Source organism: Pieris napi, chromosome 19 (genome assembly GCF_905475465.1).
Source record: "Pieris napi chromosome 19, ilPieNapi1.2, whole genome shotgun sequence".
NCBI lineage: Eukaryota > Metazoa > Arthropoda > Insecta > Lepidoptera > Pieridae > Pieris > Pieris napi.
This window is the reverse complement of record NC_062252.1, coordinates 7,180,285-7,205,481: the sequence shown is the minus strand read 5'-3', so window position 1 is coordinate 7,205,481 and position 25,197 is coordinate 7,180,285. Positions and strand designations below refer to the sequence as shown.

Genomic DNA, 25,197 nt, shown 5'->3' with positions numbered 1-25,197 from the left:
TAAGAATATTTCAATACTTTTAGTAGTAGGAATCATTGCTAATATTATTACATATTAATTCAATTAAACGCTTTGAATATGGAACCAATTAGATGTTCTATTAAAGTTCTGGACACTGTTTTGACAGTTGCCAGTGCACGCGCATGCTCTTCTGAGATGTTTGTTTAGATCTACCGCGTCGGTCAATGGGCTCGATATTCTGAGAAAGAATCGTGAGCCAACAGATTATGTTCATTTCACGACGATGCATGAATTTATAGGTCATTTCACAATAGTAAACAATCTTTATTAGCTTTTTAACAATATGAACTAAAAGAGTATATCCTGTATCCTCAAAGATCGCATTACCTGTGTCAAGATGTTTATGATAATAAAAGTATGTTTGAATTTTTTATGGAACTGGTATTGTGGTCTAGGTCTGCTTGGTGAACGAGATTTCCTTTGATGTTTTGTTGTTGTATATCTATGTAACACATTCAAAACATTTTGCATATTAAAAATATTATTAGTGTGTTTTTTGACGTTGACAGTTCTGAAAGTCTACCTGATTTTGACAAAGTTATTAACATAATTGTGTCTTAACGTTCAGATTTCTTATTTAAATATTTTAAGTACTCACGGTAAAAAAATGAATATCTTATTAATAAACATAAATTTAACGTTTATAGATGAGTTTGATCAAGTAATCTTAAATAGATATCTTTTTTTAATATATACAAGTAAACATAAATATTTAAATAGGCATATAAAGCATTAACAATTAATCATTTAAAATAAATATAAAACGAATATAGCCAAATAAATGTTTTCGAGAAATAAAAGTAAAAGTGAAGCATTTATCGTGCCTCAACCCGATGGGAATTGTACGAGAAGTCTTTCACAATGTGTGACTATTCATTTATTTGAATGACATAAAGCCATTACTGCACTATCCTCTATGCTCTATGGGTTAACTTGTGCCCCTCACCCCGCTTTCCCCGCCCCCATCTGTTTTCTGAAGCCATTAAGCTCCATGGCGGTAATAAAATATGGAATGCGATTTACTGTAAAGAACAATTTTAAACGTGATGAAATTTAACTGTAGTTAATTATTTACTTTTGACTTCTGTTTTGTTGAAATAAGACGTAAAGAGTAAGTGTTATTCACAAAAATAAGTACTTTTCGCTTACATACTATTATGGAAAGTGTTTTTATTTGCTTATAGTCCAAATATACCAGAGACAATTTTTCTTGACAAGCAGGCAAATATAGCTGTTTTTCTAACTGCCTATAAATAAAATAACATTACAACAGACGAAACCTCAAACTCAAACACTATTTAAGTATACAACTAACGTAATTTTTACTTAAAAATTTTGTTCACAGTTTTGAGATAACATCCAAAGCAATGTGAAAATCCTAGACGGCTTAATGCAAATCCAGTAATCTGATCGCAAATGGGAAATCCAAGTCTAATCCAAAGTCGACTCCATACTTTTCTATCCGATGAATGCACTTTCCGGAAGGAGCCGAACTCGGCCGAAAGTTTATGTTTTTTTTTGTCCTGTCTCGTTCCCACAGACAAAAACATTTTGAGATTGAAAGCTCGCTTATATGGTGCGCAAGACGAACGTGTCAAAAGCTTCCTAGCTATGGTCGAACAATGTTGCGATTTATTTGTGTTACCAATATTGTTTATAAATAATTTATGTATGCTGTTTGTGAAATAGGAATTCTACTGAAGTACACATAATGTGAGTTCTAAGTTAATTTATGGTTAAGTTTACTAGTTAGGAGAATTAAGATACTTTATAGTTTGGAATTACTACTGTTATTTGTTTGGTGTGCAATAGGCGTTAGTTATAGGTTTTAATATGAATGTTTATCTTCAAATTGTAACCATTTTCATACAAAATATCACATGATTTTATTGAATTGTTATTTAATACAAAAACACCAATCCAAGTTACAGACTACAGACTTTTTAGTGTTCTTTTATCTTTGATTAAAAGAAAAATATTTTAATGAATACAATTTAAACCAAAATATTATTAATATTAATAATTACTTAATAATAATATTAAGTACATTAATTTGGAAATAACTTTTGTTTTTATTTCACACTTAACAATTTTTGATTCAAAAATACATATTATCTTATATTTCCTATTTTCATTTACGCAATTCACACACTAACTGTTAATACAATTTGTACAACAATGACACTATTGTGTTTTGTTTATCGTGTGTACGTAAAAATTATTGACATTATTTGTACGTATTATTAAAATTACTTTTATAGAATAGTTAAAGCTTGCCAAATTTTTTTAAGGTTCAATTAGACCTGCCTTGCGATTCTGTAACTCACTTTTCGAACTCTCTCAGCCTTCGAGTCCGCGAATTATAACTAAAATAACAACCTATGAACTTAATGTTATTATCTGCTTTAATAAATCTAACAATACACAAACAGTGTGTGTTTCATGCCCTGTATCATAAAAGTGTTCCACTTTATAATATTAAGTAGACCATTTGTTTTAATATAAATTATTTTAAATTTGTAACCGACACAAGAATACTATTATTATTATATATAGACATAATTTTTTTAAATTTATAAATAATAATCCTAAGCTTTGTTTAATTCATATCAAGAGCCTATCCAATGAAGTCAGTAACAATAATAATTTTACGTCAACATAATTTCCCGCGTTATGAAATCCAAAAAAAAATGTTATACCAACGCAATTGCTAAATACTTTACATTGTTGAGTGCCGACCTCCTTTTCGATCGTGAACTTAATTAAAAAAGCATTTTATTCACAAGGAAGTACTATTCCTTTTCAATACTTGATTGGATTTTTTAATTCTTTGATACATTCGCTATAACGATAATTAAATAATGTTTATTAACGTCTATTTCAATTATAATGCTTAAGCATTTTTTTAAATATGTTTCACGATGAGATTGTCTTATCACTGAGACATCTTGAAACATTACGATCTAACCTTACTTAAGACGAATAAATAATTGTAGCTAATTAGCTAAAATATATTTAACATAAGAAAGTGTCCAATAACACTACTTACAGTCTCTATTAAGGGCAAGACACTCTGTTCTTGTGTTTGTTTTTTCATTTACCGCGCATTACCACTTAACACTAACGTGTACTAACACTAATTCAAATGGTTTTGTCCATATCAATCTTCTCACTAGGCCCGTGGTGTCAAGAAGATGAAAAGCCTTTACATTCACGTGATAGTCGATCCTTTGTTCGAGGGCTCCAGCAATCTTTTTTATTAATTTGGAACGTCCTCAAGGTCCCGATGGAAGTCCGTAATGGAAATGTTCTAACTTAACTTGTCTTTTTTGCACTATGTGTTCTTCTTAGCACCCATCTAGCAGGAGGAGCCAGGATGACATGGCTTAAAGGGCAGTGCCCGGTCATCCTTTAGATTCATTACCCTTCTTTTGTTTATTATTTCCTTCGGTCATAACAACTTCTTAAAATACTTCCATTTTAGTTATACTAAATCTTATTTTAATTCATTTAGGAGGAATAAAACACACTAATTAATATAATTAGTAATTACCTAATACCGTTATTGCGCTGTTTGCCATAGGAGAAACAACCGTAAATAAGCCAAAAACGGTCAATTTCCATCAAGGCGTGGTATTCGTTTTGTGAAATGAATTATCGTAGGCCGATACCTACTTAATTGTGTTGTAATTAATTGCTATTTATTATGCCATACAGCGTTGCCATTGACATGATGCTTAGAATAGATGTTACACCTACGTTACGTGATTGCAACAAGTCAATAGTAAACATGTATTTTTAAATAATATATATTATACCAATGGCGCTACAACCTTTTAGTTCTAGGCCACAGATTTCTGTCTCCGTGATCATTTCTAATTAGCAAGTAGGTGATCAACCTTCTTTGCCTGAGACGTCAACTTTTTAGGTCTAAGACATAAATCATCAAGTCAAATCAAAATACGTTTATTCAGTTTAGATGCGTCTTAGGGCATGCTTATGAATGTCAAAAACGTTTACATAATGCGCGATCGAGCAGGACTACGCCATCCGTTCGCAAAACTACCAGGAGGCCTTGTTCTGAGAAGAACGGGCAAGAAACTCAGCAAGTTTTACCCCTAATGTAGAGGATATTACAATTATTCAAAGGAAAATGTCATAAACCACGTCATTAAAGTTACATAACTAAAAATAAAATAAAAATCTGTTCTGTGATTTACCACATTCACCATTACACACATATTCACAACACTTCTTAACAAAAGAAATTATAACAATTGCCACGCGGTTTTGTCTTCTAGGTAGTATAAGGTTTCCGATGTTATCCTTACGAGAGAGTGGTAAATACGCACATAGATATATCCATTGGTACACAAACGGGGATCGAACATACGTCCTGAGGAATGAGAATCGCACGCTGAAGTCGCTAGGCCAACACTGCTCACTGCTGTATTTTTAATTAATAGCAATAAAACAGAAACAAGTAGCGGTGTTTCTCTAGTGGTTAAGCGATTATGAACCCTGAAATCGTGTGTTTAAACTCCATCTATACCACTGGCGTTCTATCTAAAACGGGGAAATATCTTGAATATTTAATTATTATTATATTTTGGAGGATATTCCATATCGTCGTTTGGTGAAGGTTTACGTCGTAAAGGAAACGTTCTATGTTATAATGCGTTTAACCTTGATACTAATTAAAGCTTAAAATATTATTATGTTAAAATTAAGAGTATTTTAAACTCATTATTAAAATTTTCGTTTTAGTACTCCTACTATGATATAGGAATAAAACACATTTATAGTTAAGGTCAAGTTGAGTACGACAAACCACATTCTGCACTTGAAAGCAATCTATTGCCTCTGATTGCTGTCGTTTGGATGTCAGCCAATACTCGATGGAACAGAGTTCATAATGAGACTGAATAATACCGAGACATATAAACTGTACATAATGAGACTGAATAATACCGAGACATATAAACTGTATTTTGAAATAAGAACACCAGTTTTTTTTTATACTATGTATGAAACATATGTGTCAAAACTCGATACAATTTTTAAAACAGCCCAAAGAGGTTGCACCTCATACTACAGCTATGAAAAACAAATTTCTGAATTCTATAAATATATGACAACCAAGTCACAATTTTTTATTACTATAAAGACAAAAGGCATTAAATATTTCCCAGTTCAAGTTTTGATTGAACATTCCAATGCCGTTTTAGTATTTTTCTTTACAACGGTTTTCAAACCTTCCCTGAACTTCCACAAATATTTAATATTCTCGGGGTTTAGCGACATTTTCATATATAATATATATTAGATATTAAAGTCGAGTCGTTTCTTTCTTGTCAAAACTTGATTTGTTATATATTATTAACAAGTCAATAAGCTGAGTTTACTTAGAAACGTATTGTTTACCGACAATCGACATTCTATATGGATGGCAATTCGTGTTTATACTCCGATTGTAAACGGCTCCGATCGTTTATGCGTTCTTGAAATAGCTGTGGGGACAGTTTTCACTGTAATACGATATGTACCTACTTAAAAGTAGGTCATATATGCGTCAAGGCTTCTTAATATTATTTATTACTGACCGTGCTTAAATTTTCCTAAAGAAGCTATTAAAAAACGAGGTTTATATCGGTGATAATGATGTAAACAAGAGCGAATCTGGCTTTTATCTTACTACGTGTTGATTCTTTACAACATACATGCACTATTGCACTCAGCGGCGTCGATTGTGCAACGAGCGAGGTTAAACGGTTTTTTTGGTGGAGTAGAGGCAACGGTCCAGTATCAGCCCGAAAGCACGCTTGAATAGTTGCCCAGCCCTCGCTCGCTATTTGCAGAACAATGCAGGCTTGATGTGCGCATGCTGAGGGAAAGCGCGGGAGGGAAAACGCGCGAACCGTACGCCAGTCTCGGCCCGCGAGCGCAGACGGTCGCGCGCCGAAGCGAACCCGCCACGCTTGCGCCCTGGCGCTCGACGTACGCCGCGCTCGCCGCGGTGTTACGTTTTCCGAATCGACCGCAGATAACACGGCCACCGTGACAGAAATTCAGTGTCAAAAGGTTGGTGACCCTTTCTTACAACCCAAAATCAACCCTCCCACCAGAACTATAAGGTCCCCGATCGCACCCCCTGATAACAGACATCCGCTCTGATAAACGCAAAAGTAATTTCCTCGTGCGCTTTCAAGTTATCGTAGACAACCCTAATATGCAGATAATAAGTATGTCAACGAGTTAACGGAATAACTATGTGGTGTGTAATTCAGTTATATGCGAGAAACTCGTCTTAATAATTATTAAGTATAAACCATAATTATAGAGTTGATATATTATATGGTATCTTATACAATGAAATTCACATCTCGTGCAGAATTGCGTCTTGCGGGACATCATCTAACGCCCTTAAATAGTTCCCCCAACGTATCTTCATAATAAATTATAACAAGTTTCGAAGTCCCCATACTAATCGGGTGAATAAAATTCCAGTTTTATTTCGATGACTGATTCAATAACACAGCAACGGAAAAGGAACTGATCTAAATACGAGTACATTTATTGCGTCTTTTACGAAATTAGATTGCGCTCATGTTCTATCTAAATCACGCCAAGGGATATGTCATGTCCCAGAAATATAATGCGCACAATACTTCGATGACATCACTGTTTATCGTTGGTTATTGTGCAATTTCGAAATCCCTTTCGCATAGATGCTGCATTTGACGACTCATTGGTTTAGTGGTTAGTACCCCTGACTGCGAATCCATGGGTCCCGGGTTCGATCCCCGGCTGAGACGAACATCGATGTGATGCGCATTTGGTGTTCTGCTTAGGTCTTGGGTGTTTATATATGTATTTATATCTATCTATTTATAATATGTATGTATATCCGTTGCCTAGTACCCATAACACAAGCTTCACCAGCTTAGCATGGGACTCGGTCAATTGGTGTGAAATGTCTTTAAAAAAAAAAAAACCAATGCGAAAGGTTTGCCAAGTAACCGCTACGTTTCAGTACGGTCATGACTAAATTATGAGATCCTTTGACTACGCCTAGAATAGGCACCGTAGGTTATATAATAAGCAATGTTAAAACCAGACGGAATCTAATTTGTTTACGAAATGAGGTGCCAGGCATTGAAATCACTTAGAGCACTAAGATATTCATGACCATGTCTGGAAAACTACGCCTGTACAAAAACGTATGTTTTATGTATGGCGGAAACGTGGCTCTGAAACGGGTTCATTGCCTGAAAACAGTAACTTTTTATAAACTTTACCACTGCACTATTAAAGCATTTTTTTGTACTAGTATGACTAGTGCACCCCCAACTGGACATAGTGACGTTTTTTCATAATAATTGTCGAGTAGTCTCTAGCCAACACAAAGATTTTTGTCTATAAGGCACACCAGTTTCCTCAAGATGTTTTCCGAAGACAGACCTAATTACACAAATAGAAAAATCTGTTCAGAATCGCAAAATTACATTTCACCTAATAAATATTAACAATTCATGGTTCTATAAAGCACATAGGTAAATATAACTTTATGATACAAATGCAGTATACACACAAATCACAAACTCTCAGCAAATACACACAAAAATGAACAATGAACTTAACGTTATGTAAACCAATTAAAAGCTGTAACAAAAAAGACAAAGCACAGCCATTTGTTGCATCTACGCGTCCTTCGATTTTCCCCGAGGTAATGAAAAGTGGGTCAAATAAATTCTTTTTAACCTACTTTAATCAGAGAATGTATTCATAAATGTAGTCTTTTGTGTTCGTGTTCGCTTTCGCGTTTTAATGGTCAATTAAGTACGTATTTTAATAATTATATTATTAATAAGTCAAACATTTTTTCATAGATATATTTTTTGTGTAGTTCCAACGGAATGTTGGAATAATATTTTTATGTTACCGCGCATAAAAACTACTTTTCGTAATTTTTGGATAAAAAAATAATCGTAACGAAATATACCTAGTAGGTAATCTTCTAATAACTTTTATATTGAACTAGCAAACTCGGCGAACTCCGTTTCGCCACCAGATGGCTTCGTTTTATGTAACATTTCGTTTGGTGATCCCGCTTTTCTGTTGAAATTTTTCCTGAATTTCCTTTGCTATAAACCTCACGGAGCCCGAGACCTTTCCAACGAATGCAAAACCGTGGAAATCGGTTCGTGCGTTCTGGAGTTATAGCGTCAGGAAGGAAAACCCGACTTATTTTTATATAGTAGATAATCAACGCTTTTATTTTAAAGTTGTAAATAGGGAAAACATTAAATAGCTATTTGAGACTTTATTTTGTATAGGCCATTACCATTATTATACATTTTGATGAGTATTAAAAAAGTTATTATTTATGTATAGAAAAGTTCAAGTAGGTCATTCATTTAAAGTCCTTCCTCACAGGACCTCCATAGATTATCAAGCGGAAAATTAGAGGGCGGACGTAAGCAGTTTACGACGCTTTAATGAACAAAGGTTGCTTTTATCGACACACTTTTTAATAAATTCTTATTTTTAATTGTCGTTATTAATATAACTATACAATAAAACCTTAATTGTATAACGTATGAATAACAGGCACGGTATAACTGTCTCTGATTAACACCAGTAGTTGAAATTAAAATGTCATTAAATATAATATATATACGAGTTAATTAGATTCTTCACCTAAATCGATATTTTGAATGCGTTTCAGCAATCGTGGTCATCGAGAAACTGACACATCAGAATGTCAGAAAAGTATTATATAATATATTGTGATGACAGTCTATTGAAATACAGTGGAAACTCTTCTTTCTTTTTAATTTATTTGGTTTAACCCAATACCCATACATTACTCCTGCTCTCCCTATAACGTCACCTCTCTATAACGATTAAAAATGCTCGGTCACTTGAAATTCGTTATAAAGACTTTACACTGTATATATTTATAGGATATAATAATGATTTAATATTGAAATTTGTGAATAACAAAATTCAATATTCTTGGAGTTACTAGTAAAAATTATATTTTTACGACAAGCATTATATATTTTTATTGTCCAACTAACCTAATATTAGAAATCGAATGTCAAAATAAAAGTTATCGCAACTATTTTAATCAACGTAGTCAAAGTTCCTAGTTTATCCCATTAGTTAAAACTTCATAACAAATCTCATAGTCTGGCAAGCAACGCAAATAAGGCTTTGAAAATATTTTAACGCTGTGATGAGCAACAGGCAGTACTTTAACGACAAACTTGCCGAGTTTCTGTAATTAATTCCGAGCTCAAATTACCCAGTTTTTCATTTTAGCGCACTTTCAAATATTTCGTCGAAAGAAAAACGGTTTTGCACATTATTTTCTTATCTTTAATCAGTCTTAACGTATTTAAGATATGGATATATATCAAAATTCTAATGTCACCATTTTACCTCACATCGTAAATAAATTTAACATATAGAGTCCAAATATTACTTTGACTTAGTTTTTATGAATCTAATATATAAAATTCGTATCACAATGTTCGTTCCATACTCTTCCGAAACGGCTCGACCGATTCTTATGAAATTTTTTATGCATATTTAGTAAGCCTGAGAATCGGCTACTATCTAATAGTATCCACCCCAAAAAAAAAAAAATTTTTGGGATAATTTGTTTTTTCTTTTTTGCTATTATGTGGCATTAAGAAATAAATACAACACTTAATTTTCACCCCTCCACGATCAACCCCTATTTTTCATTTGTTAATTAAAAACTTATGACTTGAACTCTGAGGTTTATAGAGAAAAATTCACTGAAAAACCTAAAAAAATTCTAACCAGAAAACCGAACAGTCTCTGAGGAAAAAGCAAAATGTTCCATGTTGGTAGGTAAGTGAAATCAGATTAAGGAGAAACGAAATTCGCGGGCGCAGCTAGTAACGTTATAAATTTATTATAATAACGAGGCAGAATTTCGTCTATTTGAATTTGTTAAGAAGTGCCTTCTGCCTACCTACCCACAGAAAATTGTAATTTTTGATATAAATATTTACCTTAACAGCTCTTGCATTCCTAGTGTTGCCATGAGTAGTGGTTAGCAAGTAATTGCCTGCTTGTTTACCCCAAGTCCTATGGCTAAAGTATCAGCCCCATATGTAATTGAGCCACATATTTTGTAAGCCACAAACTGCGAAACACGTTTTAGGGCTTCATGTTTAAAGGTACACTTTGAAACATGTTTTATCCAACACACAGTACAGAATTTACAATTTTTTTAACCTACAGAGTAATAAAAATAATTAGAAATTAATAAATAGAAAATTAAAACAAATTTAAAAAGTTTGGTCCCTGTGGCAGTGTACCATTTACGCTGGCAGCATTTTCTCGCTGTATCTACCAGACTTCATCTCAAAATTTTAATTAGCGTAAGCGCGTCGGTGCATTTTAACCCCACGGCCCAACAATCTCTACTCCAAAGGGAACAAAATCGAAATTGGGGAGACTTATATTTGAGGCATTTATTATTTTCCGCCCGATCGGCGACCAGCTTTGAAATATTTATAAATGTAAATACTTGTAAGTTTTATAAATAATGTTTATTTGAAACGTGCGTCATGCTGATTTTGCACCTGCGGCAAGGACGTTATGAATCCTTAAAATTGCGATTGCGTCAATTGACACCTTGACGAATTAATTTTTGGTATGGAATAATCTTGGTCTTATGCATAAACTATATATGCCTCTATCCATAATAGTTTACGTTTTTTATTTGCAAAGAGCTGACAGACAAACAAACTTTCATAAAGTTTATGCTTTAAAAACTATTTTAGGTACATTATATAAAGGAATGTAGATAGTATTGTAAGAGCGTCTTCATTTGATATAAATTGCCAGTACAATAGAAAAACATACCAAAGACAACAAACCAGAGGTGAATGAAGTTGATAAAAAAAAAATTATTACAAAATTTTAAAAGCTGACGTTATCTTCATTTGAATAAAGAATTCCACTTCTAGTATCTCTGGCCGAATTTCAAAGTTCAATAAGATTATTATCTGTACGAAGTAAATGACACTTAAGGTTCCATAAATAAAATTGGATCAATAATGGGCTTAACAAGAACGTACGATCCTGTTCAAGTAAGGATAAAATCTGTGTATCTGTAAAATGCATCTATCCTGAATGAAAATTCAGCTATCGTGATTTTCACGTTAGCTACAGGCCTCTAACGGAATGAGATAAATATGCTTATATCGTATTTAGAAAATCACTGTTTAGAATCGTAGATAAATATTTTATGTGTTAAGTATAATAAGAGTTTTTTAAATATAGATTGACTAACGTCACCCACATTGGTGTATATGAACGGGAGTCAATATTTCTACTAAGATTTGGCTGTTATTATTATTTGGTATTGTTCGCAAAGTTTTAACTATAATTAAAATATGTAATTGCAAGGAGCCCAAAGTTGAATAATTTAAACTACTGTGGTAAAAGTAATTAATAGCTTCGAAATCGCATTAAAATCTATAAATTATTTTGACGTTTCGAGTGCTCTATAGCCTGGATTGCATGACTAACGTGTCGATTGTATTTGCTCATTGAATTGAAAGCCACATTTAATGGAAGCTCGCGCCATCTGTTACCCCGAGCCGTTAGTTTCTTGTGGTGTGGTTTAATCTTTTGTTTTTAAATATAATTAAACAGGATTTATTTGTGAAAACTGTCTACCAATAATAATTTGTTTCTTGTTTAATTAATTGCGCAATATTTTATTTAAAGGAATGTTCTTATTTCAAAAACTTCTAGCCATAACTACAGCTATTAACGGTCATTGATTTATTCGTCACTGATTTTCTTGTTCTTCATTTAAATTTCGAGCTCGGTTTTCATCAATTCGAATTTCAAACAACTTTGTTCTTGTATTGTTCTAGTTTTAATTTCGTCTTATTTATACTCGTTCTATTTTCAAAAAGATTTACGTTTAGTTTTAATCATTGCGAAGTGCGGCCGATTCGAGGTCAGCATATAAAAACGATGTTAATAATGATTAAGACACCGTAAAAAGTTGAAGATAATGTCTCATAAGATTATGTTTGCCTTAAAGCACGCGTAAGTATTTGAGGCCGTATCTTTTATGATCCGCCGTTCACAAGAAGTGGAACTCGTTTGGAGCCATGTCTCAGAGAGCACTTGAATCTTACTGAATGAATCTATTCAGATGTCAGGGATTAAGGCTGTGAAGTCAAGCGAAAGATTTCGCTTGTGTTTAATACATGACATCGACTTTAAAATTGCAATTTTCCTAGAATCGATTATAACGGGCCTTATAAATAAAATATTATACGTTTCTTAGTGTCTTATTTTTAAAAATTGACACTTCTTGAAGATCCCTACCATTTTACCGACTTAAAAAACTGAAGGGTGTATGGATTCGACTTTTGTTGCATAGTAATTTTTATTTTAGTAATCCAATAACCAGGAATGTTTTTCTGAGTGCCGCGGCCCATGGACGCTTGCCAGAAGGCTCGCAAGTGCGTTGCTGGCCTTTTAATAATTGATACGATCTTTTCTTGAAGGACCCTAAGTCGAATTGGTTCAGAAATACTTCTTGCTTTATAAAAAATAAGAAACTATATATGCGGATGCTATGCTACCGAACTAAGCAGGTATGTTTAGCACCTGTTGATACTCTTGTAACTCTATTGAGGCGATGTATTTACGCTTTGGGGTTATTATAGCCTATTAATGGGCTATTACTCGCCGTTCGACCTATTTCTATTGTTCTTTTTACGCCTTTCTGTTTATCGTGCATGTATTTATATCAGTTACTCATAAGTTCTGGTTTTAGAAATATTGTAAATTGAAACTCAATTTTATTTAAACATTTCAATATCGCTGAATGTTGCTGAAAAGCGCACGAAACGTTGAGAATAAAATTTACATGGGTAAACCAAAGACAATATAAGATGAAAATCTATTTAATTTTATTTACAATATTATTAATCTAGTAATAATATTAAAAAATTAATAGAAATTTAAAATGTTTGGTCCCTGTGGCGATGTACAAATTCTGGCAGCATTTCTTCGCTGTATTAGCGATACTTATTCGTTGAGCGAATTATTGATTTAATTTTCTGAAACATTTAATTTAAAGACTTCTTTATCTTCTGTACACCAGTACTGGGCAGACAAATCGATTGTCTTATAGATACTTTTAAATCAAGTAGGTATGTACCTATTACGGACCGGAATGATGAGATCAAATTCTTATAAAATATATAAAATTCTCATGTCATAATATTCGTGCCCATACTCCTCCAAAACAGCTCGATTCGATTCTTATGAATGTTTTTAAGCATATTCAGTAAGTCGGAGAATCGGCTAATATCTTTTTTTACCCCAAAATTATAATTTTTGAATTTTTAGACAAAAAAAAATATTTTTATTTTTTCATGATACAGCATATACAAATACCTACAACCCCTAATTTTCACCCCTCTACGATCAACCCCTATTTTTTACTATTGTTGATAGTTATTTTTATTGAGCTACAAAATGTTGCCTAGAAATAATATACATTGCAAAACAATCGTTTGCCGGGTCAGCTAGTATTTTTTATAAAGTTCTTTGTTTGCGCGTAATGAACAAGTTATGATGACAATTAAAAAGATTGTGAAATTTTATTTAAATTTCGTAAATTTAAATAGCATAATACTGTTTTCACACAATTATAACTTATCTTTCATCAGCCTTGTTTTTGAGTTATTGTTACCCACCCAAGCTAAGCTAAATAACATTATTATGAAAACTGAAGTAAATTTAAAAGTAATAACTCAGAAATATCGTATAATAGCGGAGTAACTAATTTATGCGCGTATGAATATATAGTGAATAGCACCTCAACCTTATTTTACGCAGATAATTAACGATGCTCTGTGTTGGTCTAACACCCAGATTCTAAATTCAAATTATTATGGTCTATGACGTAGTACGGTTTTGTAAAGATTTAAAACGCACACTCACACACTTAAACACCCTTACATATTATACATTTCCACACACACCTCAACCAGTTTAATTATAAGTAAATTGTCTTGTTTAAGTAATAACTCATATGGTGTAATCCGATTTGTCTATATTTTTTAATTTAAATATTGAAAATATCAAAGAAAAAAGCTGTGGATTGTCAATAAACTGTAAAATAAATAAATAAATTACTCTGTCTGTATAGAATGTAGGTAATTAACCCTAATGGTAAGATTCAGAGTTGATACTAAGCTCTAACTATGACTGTTAAAATATGTAGTAAGTATAGTTTTTTTTACATACGGGACGAAAGTCATTCTTATCCTAAAACTCGTAGCAATTACGGTTTAAACTAGTAAAACTCAGTACATATAATCTTGGGTGATGTAATATTCATTCAATGACAGTCTATAACGCATGATGAATTAATTGAAACCTTCTTTGTCGGATATAGAGTTACTGACTATGGATCTTGTCTGTGGTATATAAGGTTGTGACAATTTAATTTGTTGCTAACATACTCATAACGCTTTGTTAGTATCAAGTTTCATGTCCAGCGCCCTACTGGCCTCATTTTGGTCAATCGATGGTGTTTGCAGTGATCATTTCCATAATTGTTTTATTTTATAAATGCATTCCACTGTTAGAATGGTTTTTATAGTAGTATTTCCATTTACTATATTATTTTTGACTTTTTAAAAATACATATTATAATTATTGTTTTATAACAAACCTGCTGCTGTTAAGTCATATCCCCATGGACACAAACATTGCTAGAAGACACGCAAGTGCGTTGCAGGCCTTTTAAGAATTGGTACGCTCTTTTCTTGAAGGACTCTAAATCGAATTGGTTCTGAAATAATTCAGTCGGCAGCTGGTTCCACATAACAAAAACTTCCTTAAAAACGCTCAGTTGTGGAACGACGGACGTCGAGGTGATGCGGAAAACAACATTAGTTTCATTTGTGAAATTAAAAAAAAATGGAGTTATACACAAACCTGGTTATACACAAAACAGTGAAACAACTGTTTAGATTGTGAAGAAACAAGAGATAACGGAGAACTTTCAGTAATTAGAGAGGCACAAAAAAATCTACCAGAATCTTACAGATGTTTTGGTATAAAAATTGGGTCAATTAATTCAGAATAGCACCTCGTTCCCAAATATTCTGGTCCCTAACACAAACGATACTAATTAAAAGTGATATCTCAAATTTTAACGTAAAAGAAATGAAAATGTTGAAATCATATTAAAGATTTTCTTTTATTCTTTAAAAGCAGGCAACGCACTTGCTTTGTCCATGGGTATCACTTAAAATGAGATAAGCCTCCTGCCCGTTTGCATCTTGTTCTAAAAAAAGGGCGCGTGAAGGAATCGCTTAGGTGTTAGAAGCAATTATACCATTTATAGTATAGTATGCCACCCACATGCAAGCGGATGGAACTGTCCTGGTATTTTCTAACATAATAGAAACGTATAACAAAAACAGTCTACAGCCTCGACGGGACATGTACTGTAGTAGAATTAGAAATGTACTGTTTTTAATCAACCTCGTTCTTAGTGAATGCCATGAAATGTATTCAGACTGTTCTTTTTAGTATACATTAGCAGACCGGCCAAGCCTTGCTGTGGCTAAGGTTTTTGTTATATTACATAGTAGTAAACTATTCAAGGGAAACGGTAGGAGATCACCAGTCATGGGGACCATCATGCTTTTTTGGTGGTAATGCCATTAAATTGTAGCTTATGTGAAACGTTGGTACTTTCAACACAGCGCCATCTGTTAGAATTGTGACTATCAAATAATTAACAAATAATTTGCAATAAAATAATATTGCGGGTATAAATTGAGATGTAAGCTATCGTATCTTTTAAGTTAGATCAAACCGCACACGGTGTGCAAATTTGATTGAAATCGGTTCAGTAGTTTAGGAGTCCATAGCGGACAAACAACGTGACACGTAATTTATATATATTAAAGATTTAGCTTTGTATACCACCGGTGAATTTACAAAAATGTTGACCTGTCATAGAATGTTTTCATCATAAAGTATTTTCTAGTGTTTCTCTGTAGTATGTACACGATGAAAATTGTTATTCGTACCGTAGCGATGGAAATGCGAGCTGTGCGATGTAATTTTGGTAGCTCGCTAGTTTGCACTGGTGTATTTTAAAATATTTTTAATTGGCATGGTGACTGATATGTAATCTGTCATTTGTCACTTTAACACTTCATCTTAGTAAATATATTCCCACTGTCGAGGATCCTACTTTTGGAAAATTCCCAATAAAAATAATATATGGCCCTAAAATAAATATAGATTGATGAATGTTAACTTTGAATAAATACTAGAGCGAGAGAGAGAATGATATAGTTTTTTATTTTAACAGTCACGATTATTAGTTTTTAACTTTTATATATATGTATGTAGTTTAATGTTAACTTATTCTATTTTTTTAACATTATTAAATAAAAAATATATCCTCCTTTTTAAGCAATCATTCCGGGTTTTCATACCAAACTGTCTAGCAAGTAATAATAACATACCCATTAAACATTTATATATACTTTTATAATATTTATCGCCTGAAACGTCGTTAAAATTTAAAACAATAACAAATTCTGGTAGGCAAAAACTTAATTAGAATTCAAATGAAACCTAGATATTTCACGGTATTCGCCCGTGTTTATTATCTTCAGACTTACGGAACTAGTTTGGCAGTGCAATGCCCTGGCTATAGGATAACGTCTGCCAATAACACTATATTATTCGCAGTGTAATTATTTGATATACATTCTGTGGTATTCATAAAAATAATCATGCTTAGCCCATGTAACATTCAAATAAGTTGACTAGAATAAGTATGTATGTATATCAAAGTTTATTAAGGTTTTTAATCCTAAAAGAAACTATTGCTCAGTCAAATTAATGTTCAATAAGCGTCAAAGGTCAAAAGAACACGAAGTAGGTATCACCAAAGAGTATTCATTTTTATTTTTTGCTAGTTCGCAGTTCTTTTATACTCTATGGCATGTTCCAATTTCGATTTATCTGTGGCGCCCATTTTGCGGCTTTGGCGCCAATCACTTTTTATTATATCGTTTTTCGTGTTATTTTTAAAAGAATAGCCAACAGAGAGTTGTTCAGGCTAGTATCATGTAATAAATAATACGAACCATTAAGAAAGTGACTCTGTAGTGAAGAATTCTTTTAACTCCGCGAACTTTTTTGAAACCGATACTGATTTACAATAATTGCTTAAAACGTTTTGTATAATTAATTCCTTATTGGAATCGCTACCTAACTACTAAAAAACACTCAAGCTTGAATAGCAGATTGTTTTATAAATAAGCTGTATATAACCAAACATAACATACAAAAATGGATTTTAGTGCAAAGAGTGCCTTGTTTTAATCGAATTTTAATTGAATACAGGTGCGCGTCCGCGAATTCTACATCGCGATGCAGCGTTGCCCCTACATCCACGAGATGAAGGAGCGGCTGCTTGGCGCACCAGCTGACGGAATCGAACGTGACAAAGATCAATCCCGTGATCAAGTGGATCACGCCCCACCCCCACCAGACACCCAGGTCGGCACCATCGTCAAAGTAAGATCATCTACATCATCATTCATTTTTTTTTACAATTTATATAAATTATTCTATATTACAATATATATTATTATTATTATGACAATATATATACAAATATTTTACTAGATAGACATTGCTAACTATGTCTTGATCAGAAGTTTAATGACGTACCTAAGTAGAACATGTAAATTAAAACTAAAACGCATTATTATTGTACATTATTGGGCGTTGAATAGGGTAAGTTAGTCAATATATATAGTTTTATTATTAATTTAAGTTTAATTAGTACTAAATTTGGTAAATAATATTTAAATAAATATTTCTTTGAACACAACACGATAAGTAATTTAATTGACTGTTTCGTTAATTCATCATTCATTATTGTTATTTGTAGAGGCATGATATAGAACAAAATATTGCACGCGTTGCCTAGCACTTTAATAATGTATTTGTTAATAATAAACGATCTTACGACTTTAGATTTTCTTTCGCGTAAACGTAGTTTGTTGCTTTGGTATTCTTTGTTGTTTGATGTGGGTGTATTTTTAAATACATGGAAGCAGATACTGCCACCATAGCTCAGTGGTAAACGGATACATATAGCTAGTCTTGGGTGCGATAACGGGAAAACAAATATTTCGTGATTATCTTCTTAAAAATAATCTACCGAACAAACGAGTTGAGTATATTAACTGCAGTGAATTAATAACAATTGCATTTCGTAAAAAAAAAACTAAAAGATTATCTAAAAGCCAAGTTAGAACTTTTCACGACGAAGTTTCCTTTCTGGCGTAAAAAAAATTGTTACTATCTCTCCAATATAGAAAACTCATCCCAATTTAAAAAATAATTGATTTTCAATTGTTTTTAGCTGAATTCCGACGGGTACGGATCACATACTTCGCCGGCACGCGCTCCACTCGTCACTGACGAGTGTGAGGTGCCGGCGGATGAAACTGATGCCCTGACACCCACCGAGGCAATACTACGGTATAGAGCCTGCTGCCAGCCCAATACAAGACCTAAAAATGCCAAGTAAGTCTTTTATTTAAGTTATTTTCACAGCTATACCATGAATTTTTATCCCTAAGCTACTTACATGCTCATGAACATGTGTTCCACTTGTGTGAATATTTCTTAATTAATTTAAAAGAACTGTAAAATAACAATCTTGTCAATAGTAGATTCGGATGACATTTTTGAGCTATTGCTATCGCGGGCCTCGAGCGTGGAGACCGAATCCAGAAATTCCGTAACGAAAAAAACCTTACGCGTTAGAGCAGGACAGAACGCATACTGCGTATTCACATCTCTCTGACGAGATCGGTGCAGCCGGTGCGCCTTAGAGTGAGACAGACTATATAGGCGAGTTAGTCTGAGTCTGGTAGATTGAATTAATTTATCAAAGAAAAAACTTGCATTAATATCAAAGAAAAAAAATACTGCATAAATAAATAATTATAATTGCATAAGTTGAAAAGAAAAATTATGCAATAGCTGCAGTCCCCGAGTGCCATACGTTTTTTTAATATTATTTTATAAATATTAAGGTGTATTTACAATTGATAAAATTTAATTGGTATATTTTGAGACAATTACCAATAATGTTATTGCTATGTAGACTCGATACGGAAATATTAATATCATTATCTAAATATAAAGTACATTTGTATAACTAATTAAATGTAGTACGTAAACGTACGTCGCTAAGCGAGCACAATAAATAGGCTACCCTGAAGCGAGTACAAATCTTAATATATATAAATTACGTGTCACGTTGTTTGTCCGCTATGGACTCCTAAACTACCAAACCGATATTAATCAAATTTGAACACCGTTTGTAGTTTGATCCAACTTAAAAGATAGGATAGCTTACATCTTAATTTATACCCGCAATATTATGTTATTGCAAATTATTTTTTAATAATTTCACACAATTCTAATAGATGGCGCTGTGTTGAAAGTACCAACGTTTCACATAAGCTACAATTTAATGGCATAACCACCAAAACAGCATGGTGGTCCCCGTGACTGGTGTTCTCCTACCGTTTCTCTTGAATAGTTTGCTACTATGTAATATAACAAAAACCTTAGCCACAGCAACGCTTGGCCGGTCTGCTAGTTGATTAGAAAAGTTATTCTCATACAATACCCTAGTCATACAATTGTACTATTACTGCAAAAGCGTAATTGTATGTATTTTAGAATTTGCTATTGCTCAGATAGGCTATAATTTACAAAAAATTCAATCAACACTTTTAAGAGGGATTTTGGTATGAAACTTTATTGAGTTATTATATCCAAGAATCTTAACAATTGGATTTGATACAATTTCGGAATTTTAGTTTAAAATACCTAAAGAGATATTGACTCTCCAGGTACATTTAAAAACTCGACTTACTTTATGTCATGGATCTAGCGTACCGTGAAGGAAACCATCGTGAGGAAACTGACATGCCTTAGACCCAAAAACGTCGACGGCGTCTGTCACGGCCAGAAGGCTATCCTATACTAAGAACCTATACCTATATTAAGAAAGCTAAATGATCAAACTCAAACTCAAAATAACTTTATTTCCAAATTTAAATTTACTACCAGTTCGCAAGTCAAGGGGCAAGAACTGGTAAGAAACCCTCCGCCACTCATTTTAATCGCTAAGTTTTGAGTCTCATTGTTTGAACTGGAGCAAATCAATCCCAAGGATTAGGATCATTTAAATATTCGTTAAATTTATAAAAAGCTTTATTGATTTATTTACTTTAGGATAGCTTTGAGTTTATTCAGTGATAAATCTCTAATTTCGCTTGGGAGTTTGTTGTAAAATCGAATACAATTTCCATATACGGAGTGGTTTATCTTCTGGAGCCTGGATGGTCGTACGCTTAAATTAGTTCTGTTTCCAGTATTATGTTGCTGAAAGTCACCATTTTTTTAAAATCGTATATTCACGATACAGAAATCTGAAGTCCAAATCAAAGGTTCACTGGATTCTTAAAGAATACACAACATTACCTTTGTAAGAGCCATTGACTTAAGTCGTTCTAAAACGAAGCACACTCAACGATGTTTCCCTCTTATCGTTCTTATTGACACTTTCATGTTAGCTGATATTGACATATTAATCCATAGGGGACAAATTATCACAGCCATGACCCAACAAAGAGTAATTTAAAAAAGGACAGGAAGCCACAATCAAAGCGTTTCCAGTGGACATTAAATTGTTCGGATGCTGCATCAAACTTTTAGGCCATAGTGGCCATTTATTGATGGTACTTAATAATAATAAAAGCCCTTTATTCGTTGACAATTTTAAACTAATATATAAAATTCTCGTGTCGCGGTGTTTGTGGTTAAACTCCTCCGAAACGGCTTGACCGATTCTCACGAAATTTTGTGTGCATATTGGGTATGTCTGAGAATCGGACAACATCTATTTTTCATCCCCCTAAATGTTAAAGGATAGTCCATCCCTATTTTTTTTTAATTCTTAGATAAAATAAAATATTTTTTTATGATACAGCATTAAAATATACACACAACCCCTAATTTTCACCCCTCTACGATCAACCCCTATTTTTTATTATAAATGATAAACATGGCAAAACGACGTTTGCCGGATCAGCTAGTATATTATATAGTAGTATTCTTAAATCTAATTTATATAGCGAAAATAATAATTTATTAGCAACCACTTTGGTCAGGTTGTCTGTCGACATAGGCCTCCCCCAATCGTTTCCACGTCTCTCTATCCTTGGCAGACCTTCTCCATCCTTTTGGTAGATCCTCCCATCTTTTAATTAGACTTCCTCGTTTTCTTTTCCGTTCCTCGGATACCACTCAATTACATCCTTAGTCCATTTTTCTTTGTTGATGGTACTTAAAAGTATACTGAAAAACGTTTTTTTTATTTATCCTGTAACGATTCTTATTTAATTTTATTTATGCTTATTTAATTCGCTATGTAATTGTTAAAATCGTATAGGACAATAGATAGGATTTAAAATTTTTACCTTTTGACTTTCTCATATTTTCTATTCAATTCTGAATGGTTAAGATTTTTATTGTCTTTACCACAATAGGACATAGGATTAAATGTCTGGCATTGATATTGTATATGCCGTGCCTACTAAACCGAAAAATGTATTCCATTAGATCCACAGATTCTATAGATCAAACATGTACTATGTTCATGTTCGGTCACATGTACTGTGTTCTGTGACTTCACTATACCTAAATCGGTTATCGGCCTATACCAAAGTCGGATCGCACCGTTCCTTTATATATTTAATGTAAATGTATTTAATGAATCATTAATTTATTAGACCACAATGAGCACAACTGAAGTTCACAAAAGTAAAATGAATAAGAAACAGCAAAACACAAGTAGATCTCACGTGATTTTTTAAAGTCTCTATTATATCGTAGAAAATTACTTTTAATAGCATGCTATTATAGAATTACCATTGGGATTAATTACATTACGCAACACTTGTTGAATGCAATGTTACCTTAGATTATTATCATTGTTGCATCAAGACTTAACGCGTTACGCGTTATAATTTTATAATAATAAATTAAAAGGTAGAATTTTACATAGTAGTTTAATATTACATTATCATATAATCATATCATCATAGTCAGTTTTTATATTATTTTATCACTACAACAAGACACTATTAATATATATTAAGTAAAATGTTTCCCTCAATTAATAGAATAATATTCTGTTTCCAAAAGTAGCATTTAGTCGATTTTCCTAGTAGGAAGATCGTTGAATGTTTTCGGTAAATTAATTATTATAAACCTTGATTGCGATACAAGAAGTGTTTATCCTAAACAATTCGAGATTAATTTTTTGCAAAACCAATTTCTCCCCATGTCTATTTCGGCAGTTGTCCTTTTCCGTTGACTAAAAAATATTTATGTTTTTGTGAACGTATATGGACTTATTAAATACCCTTCCTTTGTTCGACTGAATTTCCGCAAACAATAATTCTGTAAGTATAGATAAAACATATGCATGAAACATTTTGTATGCAATCCTGAATTCTAATAGGCAGCTATACCAGTCTATTTCGATACAAAATAAATCAGTTTAAATGCACCGTTTTTACTAATGTTCTCTTTTTCTATCACAGCGTAAATACAGTTGGATAAAAAGGTACATTAAAGTATTATAACGAGTAATGAAACCTATTTTGTTTTTAAGAATAAGGGGATTAGTTATTCATTTAACTGAGAAGTCACGACCCGGCCCTGAAAGATTAACTTCGCCAGACCAAGATAAAGCTTAGATTGGTAATTAAACTTGTAGGGGAATTATCTATAAGGTTCTTCGGTGACTTTAATAACATATTGTATGTCAGTTCCTATACGCCGCGGCCGATTTGAATTCGAAAACATTTCTCAGCCTTTTCATACATATGTAATATTAAATATGATCGTTAGACGACCTGATTTAAACTTGTTGCACTATAGCGGTGTCTACCCTCCTTGGTTATATTATGCAATAATAACATACTAGGTCTAATAGAGGATAACAGATGTCGTAAGATTCGAGTAGGGGCGACGATTTTAGCAAGACATAACTTATAGGCATTGCTAATTAGACTAAATAGAACTTAGCGTCTTTTTGACCCATATTGTAATGCTTGTATTGCCTGACTTCTTCTGTGTTGTAAGAATAAGATTATGGTTATATAATCTTTAAGTTTCTTTAGACCGAAATATTAATTAACAATTAATAAAACTAAATATAATTCTAATAATAATTAAATTAGGTAATAATTAATATCTTTGCACCGACTATTAACAGTTACACAACACAAAGATGACACAATTTATTTATAAGTTCTAAAACATATTGTCAGCATGACAGTTGAGAGTAGAGTAGAGGAGAGTAAAGTAGTAGATTGTAAAATATATCAATATAAAAGTACACTAGGAACAACAACAATGCACGTGTGTGTGGTAAGTATTTGTGTTTTATTTGATAAATAGAAGTAATTTAACAAATAAAACACAACAAATAAATAAAGAAACGTGTGCATTAAGACTTATGGTTTTACATTAGATTAATATTCATCATATTAATATCGACGACTCATTGGTCTAGTGGTTAGTACCCCTGACTGCGAATCCATGGGTCCCGGGTTCGATCCCCGGCTGAGACGAACATCGATGTGATGAGCATTTGGTGTTGTGCTTAGGTCTTGGGTGTTTAAATATGTATTTATATGTCTATCTATCTATAATATGTATGTATATCCGTTGCCTAGTACCCATAACACAAGCTTCACCAGCTTAGCATGGGACTCGGTCAATTGGTGTGAATTGTCTTTAAAAAAAAAAAAAAAAAAAAAAAAAATATTGGTAATTAATTTTTATTTATTTGTAGATTACGAAATATAAATAGTAATATTGTTAACAAATACCGTAGTATGTTAATTCCACGTTCTATAATAAGGATCGAGTAATATATCGTAACAAATAATGTTAACAAATTCACATAATGTGCCAATTCGAAATAGTGCTATTGTGTTGTGTTTGTATTGGAGTTCGCCGACCCCTCCCACAGTTCCTATTCAATCAGGAGCGAGCATGCGCGTCGCCTTTCATCCTTTGAGACCATTAAATGCCTTTTTACTTGTCCGACGTCTTATGACACACGTGCGTTTGCATTCTAATATGAATAATTAGGGTTGCAACGTAGACATGGAGTAGTACTTCAGTAATGGAGGCGTTTTGTTAGGAGTATTCAGTTGAGGCCGGGTCAGTGGGTCGCTCGCGCAGCCTCCCAAAGTTTACCGGGAGAGACGCGCCTCTATCGACCGCTTGCCGCCAAGCTAGGGCTGTCAAAAGCTTAAATTTGAAATCCAATTGGGCTTTATTTAAACAACTCAGTTTTAGCATTATAATATAATTATAATTACCTAAGCGGTGACTTTACACTTGTAAAAGAGGACACGCTTTTTATAGATACTATTAAGTTTTGATTGCATAAATTAGATGTGGGCATTTTGTGTCTAATGGCGTTTGTCCCTCATAATAACTGCCCCTCTTTAAAATCATAAAATACCGACCCTCTATATTAAGAGTACAATTTAATCGGAGGGGTGCGATTGTCGCCCCTACGAAGTCCTTATGCGCGCAGCATCCATTACTGCGCAACTCTCGCCACACTCGAGCCGCGGGTACCGAGCTGGAGCCGCACCTTTTCGCTTCCGGAGCCTTTTTATATTAAAGGAGCTCTTCGCGAATCCCACCCTTACCCTGTCCTTAATCCCAAAGACTCTTAAGATGCCCGTAATATTGTGAAGTGTTCGTTTCACACCGCGATGGGTAAAGATAAGCACCAGCCAACCGAGGCTGAAGTGAAAGTGGCGACTGTGGAACTTGAGTCGGTGGATAATATGGCAACGTTACCCGTGGGACAGCACCGCCAGCAGGGTAGCGATATCGCAATTGCTGAGAAGCATAACAATGCTAATAAGGAGATGGAGCTGAAGTGCGTCCAGCCGAAGCCGTCAAAGAAGTACGTTCCGAGTTGAATTT

At 33.3% G+C, this 25,197-nt stretch overlaps 1 protein-coding gene across 10 annotated transcripts in view; it reads left to right on the top strand.

The window, feature by feature from the left end:
• LOC125059041 (proton channel OtopLc) overlaps positions 1–25,197 on the top strand; it is a 44,027-nt gene that overhangs the window by 9,286 nt on the left and 9,544 nt on the right. For 5 of the 10 annotated variants that reach the window (XM_047663217.1, XM_047663219.1, XM_047663212.1 and 2 more), the window contains exons 2-3: positions 17,485–17,658; positions 18,515–18,678. In XM_047663217.1, coding sequence (XP_047519173.1) covers positions 17,512–17,658; positions 18,515–18,678 — 311 coding nt within the window. In that variant the 5' untranslated portion in view covers positions 17,485–17,511. Of the gene's footprint in view, positions 1–1,601; positions 1,735–5,948; positions 6,103–17,484; positions 17,659–18,514; positions 18,679–24,815; positions 25,178–25,197 lie in introns of those variants that run through there. The other 5 variants (XM_047663214.1, XM_047663213.1, XM_047663215.1 and 2 more) reach the window with 5 other exon arrangements.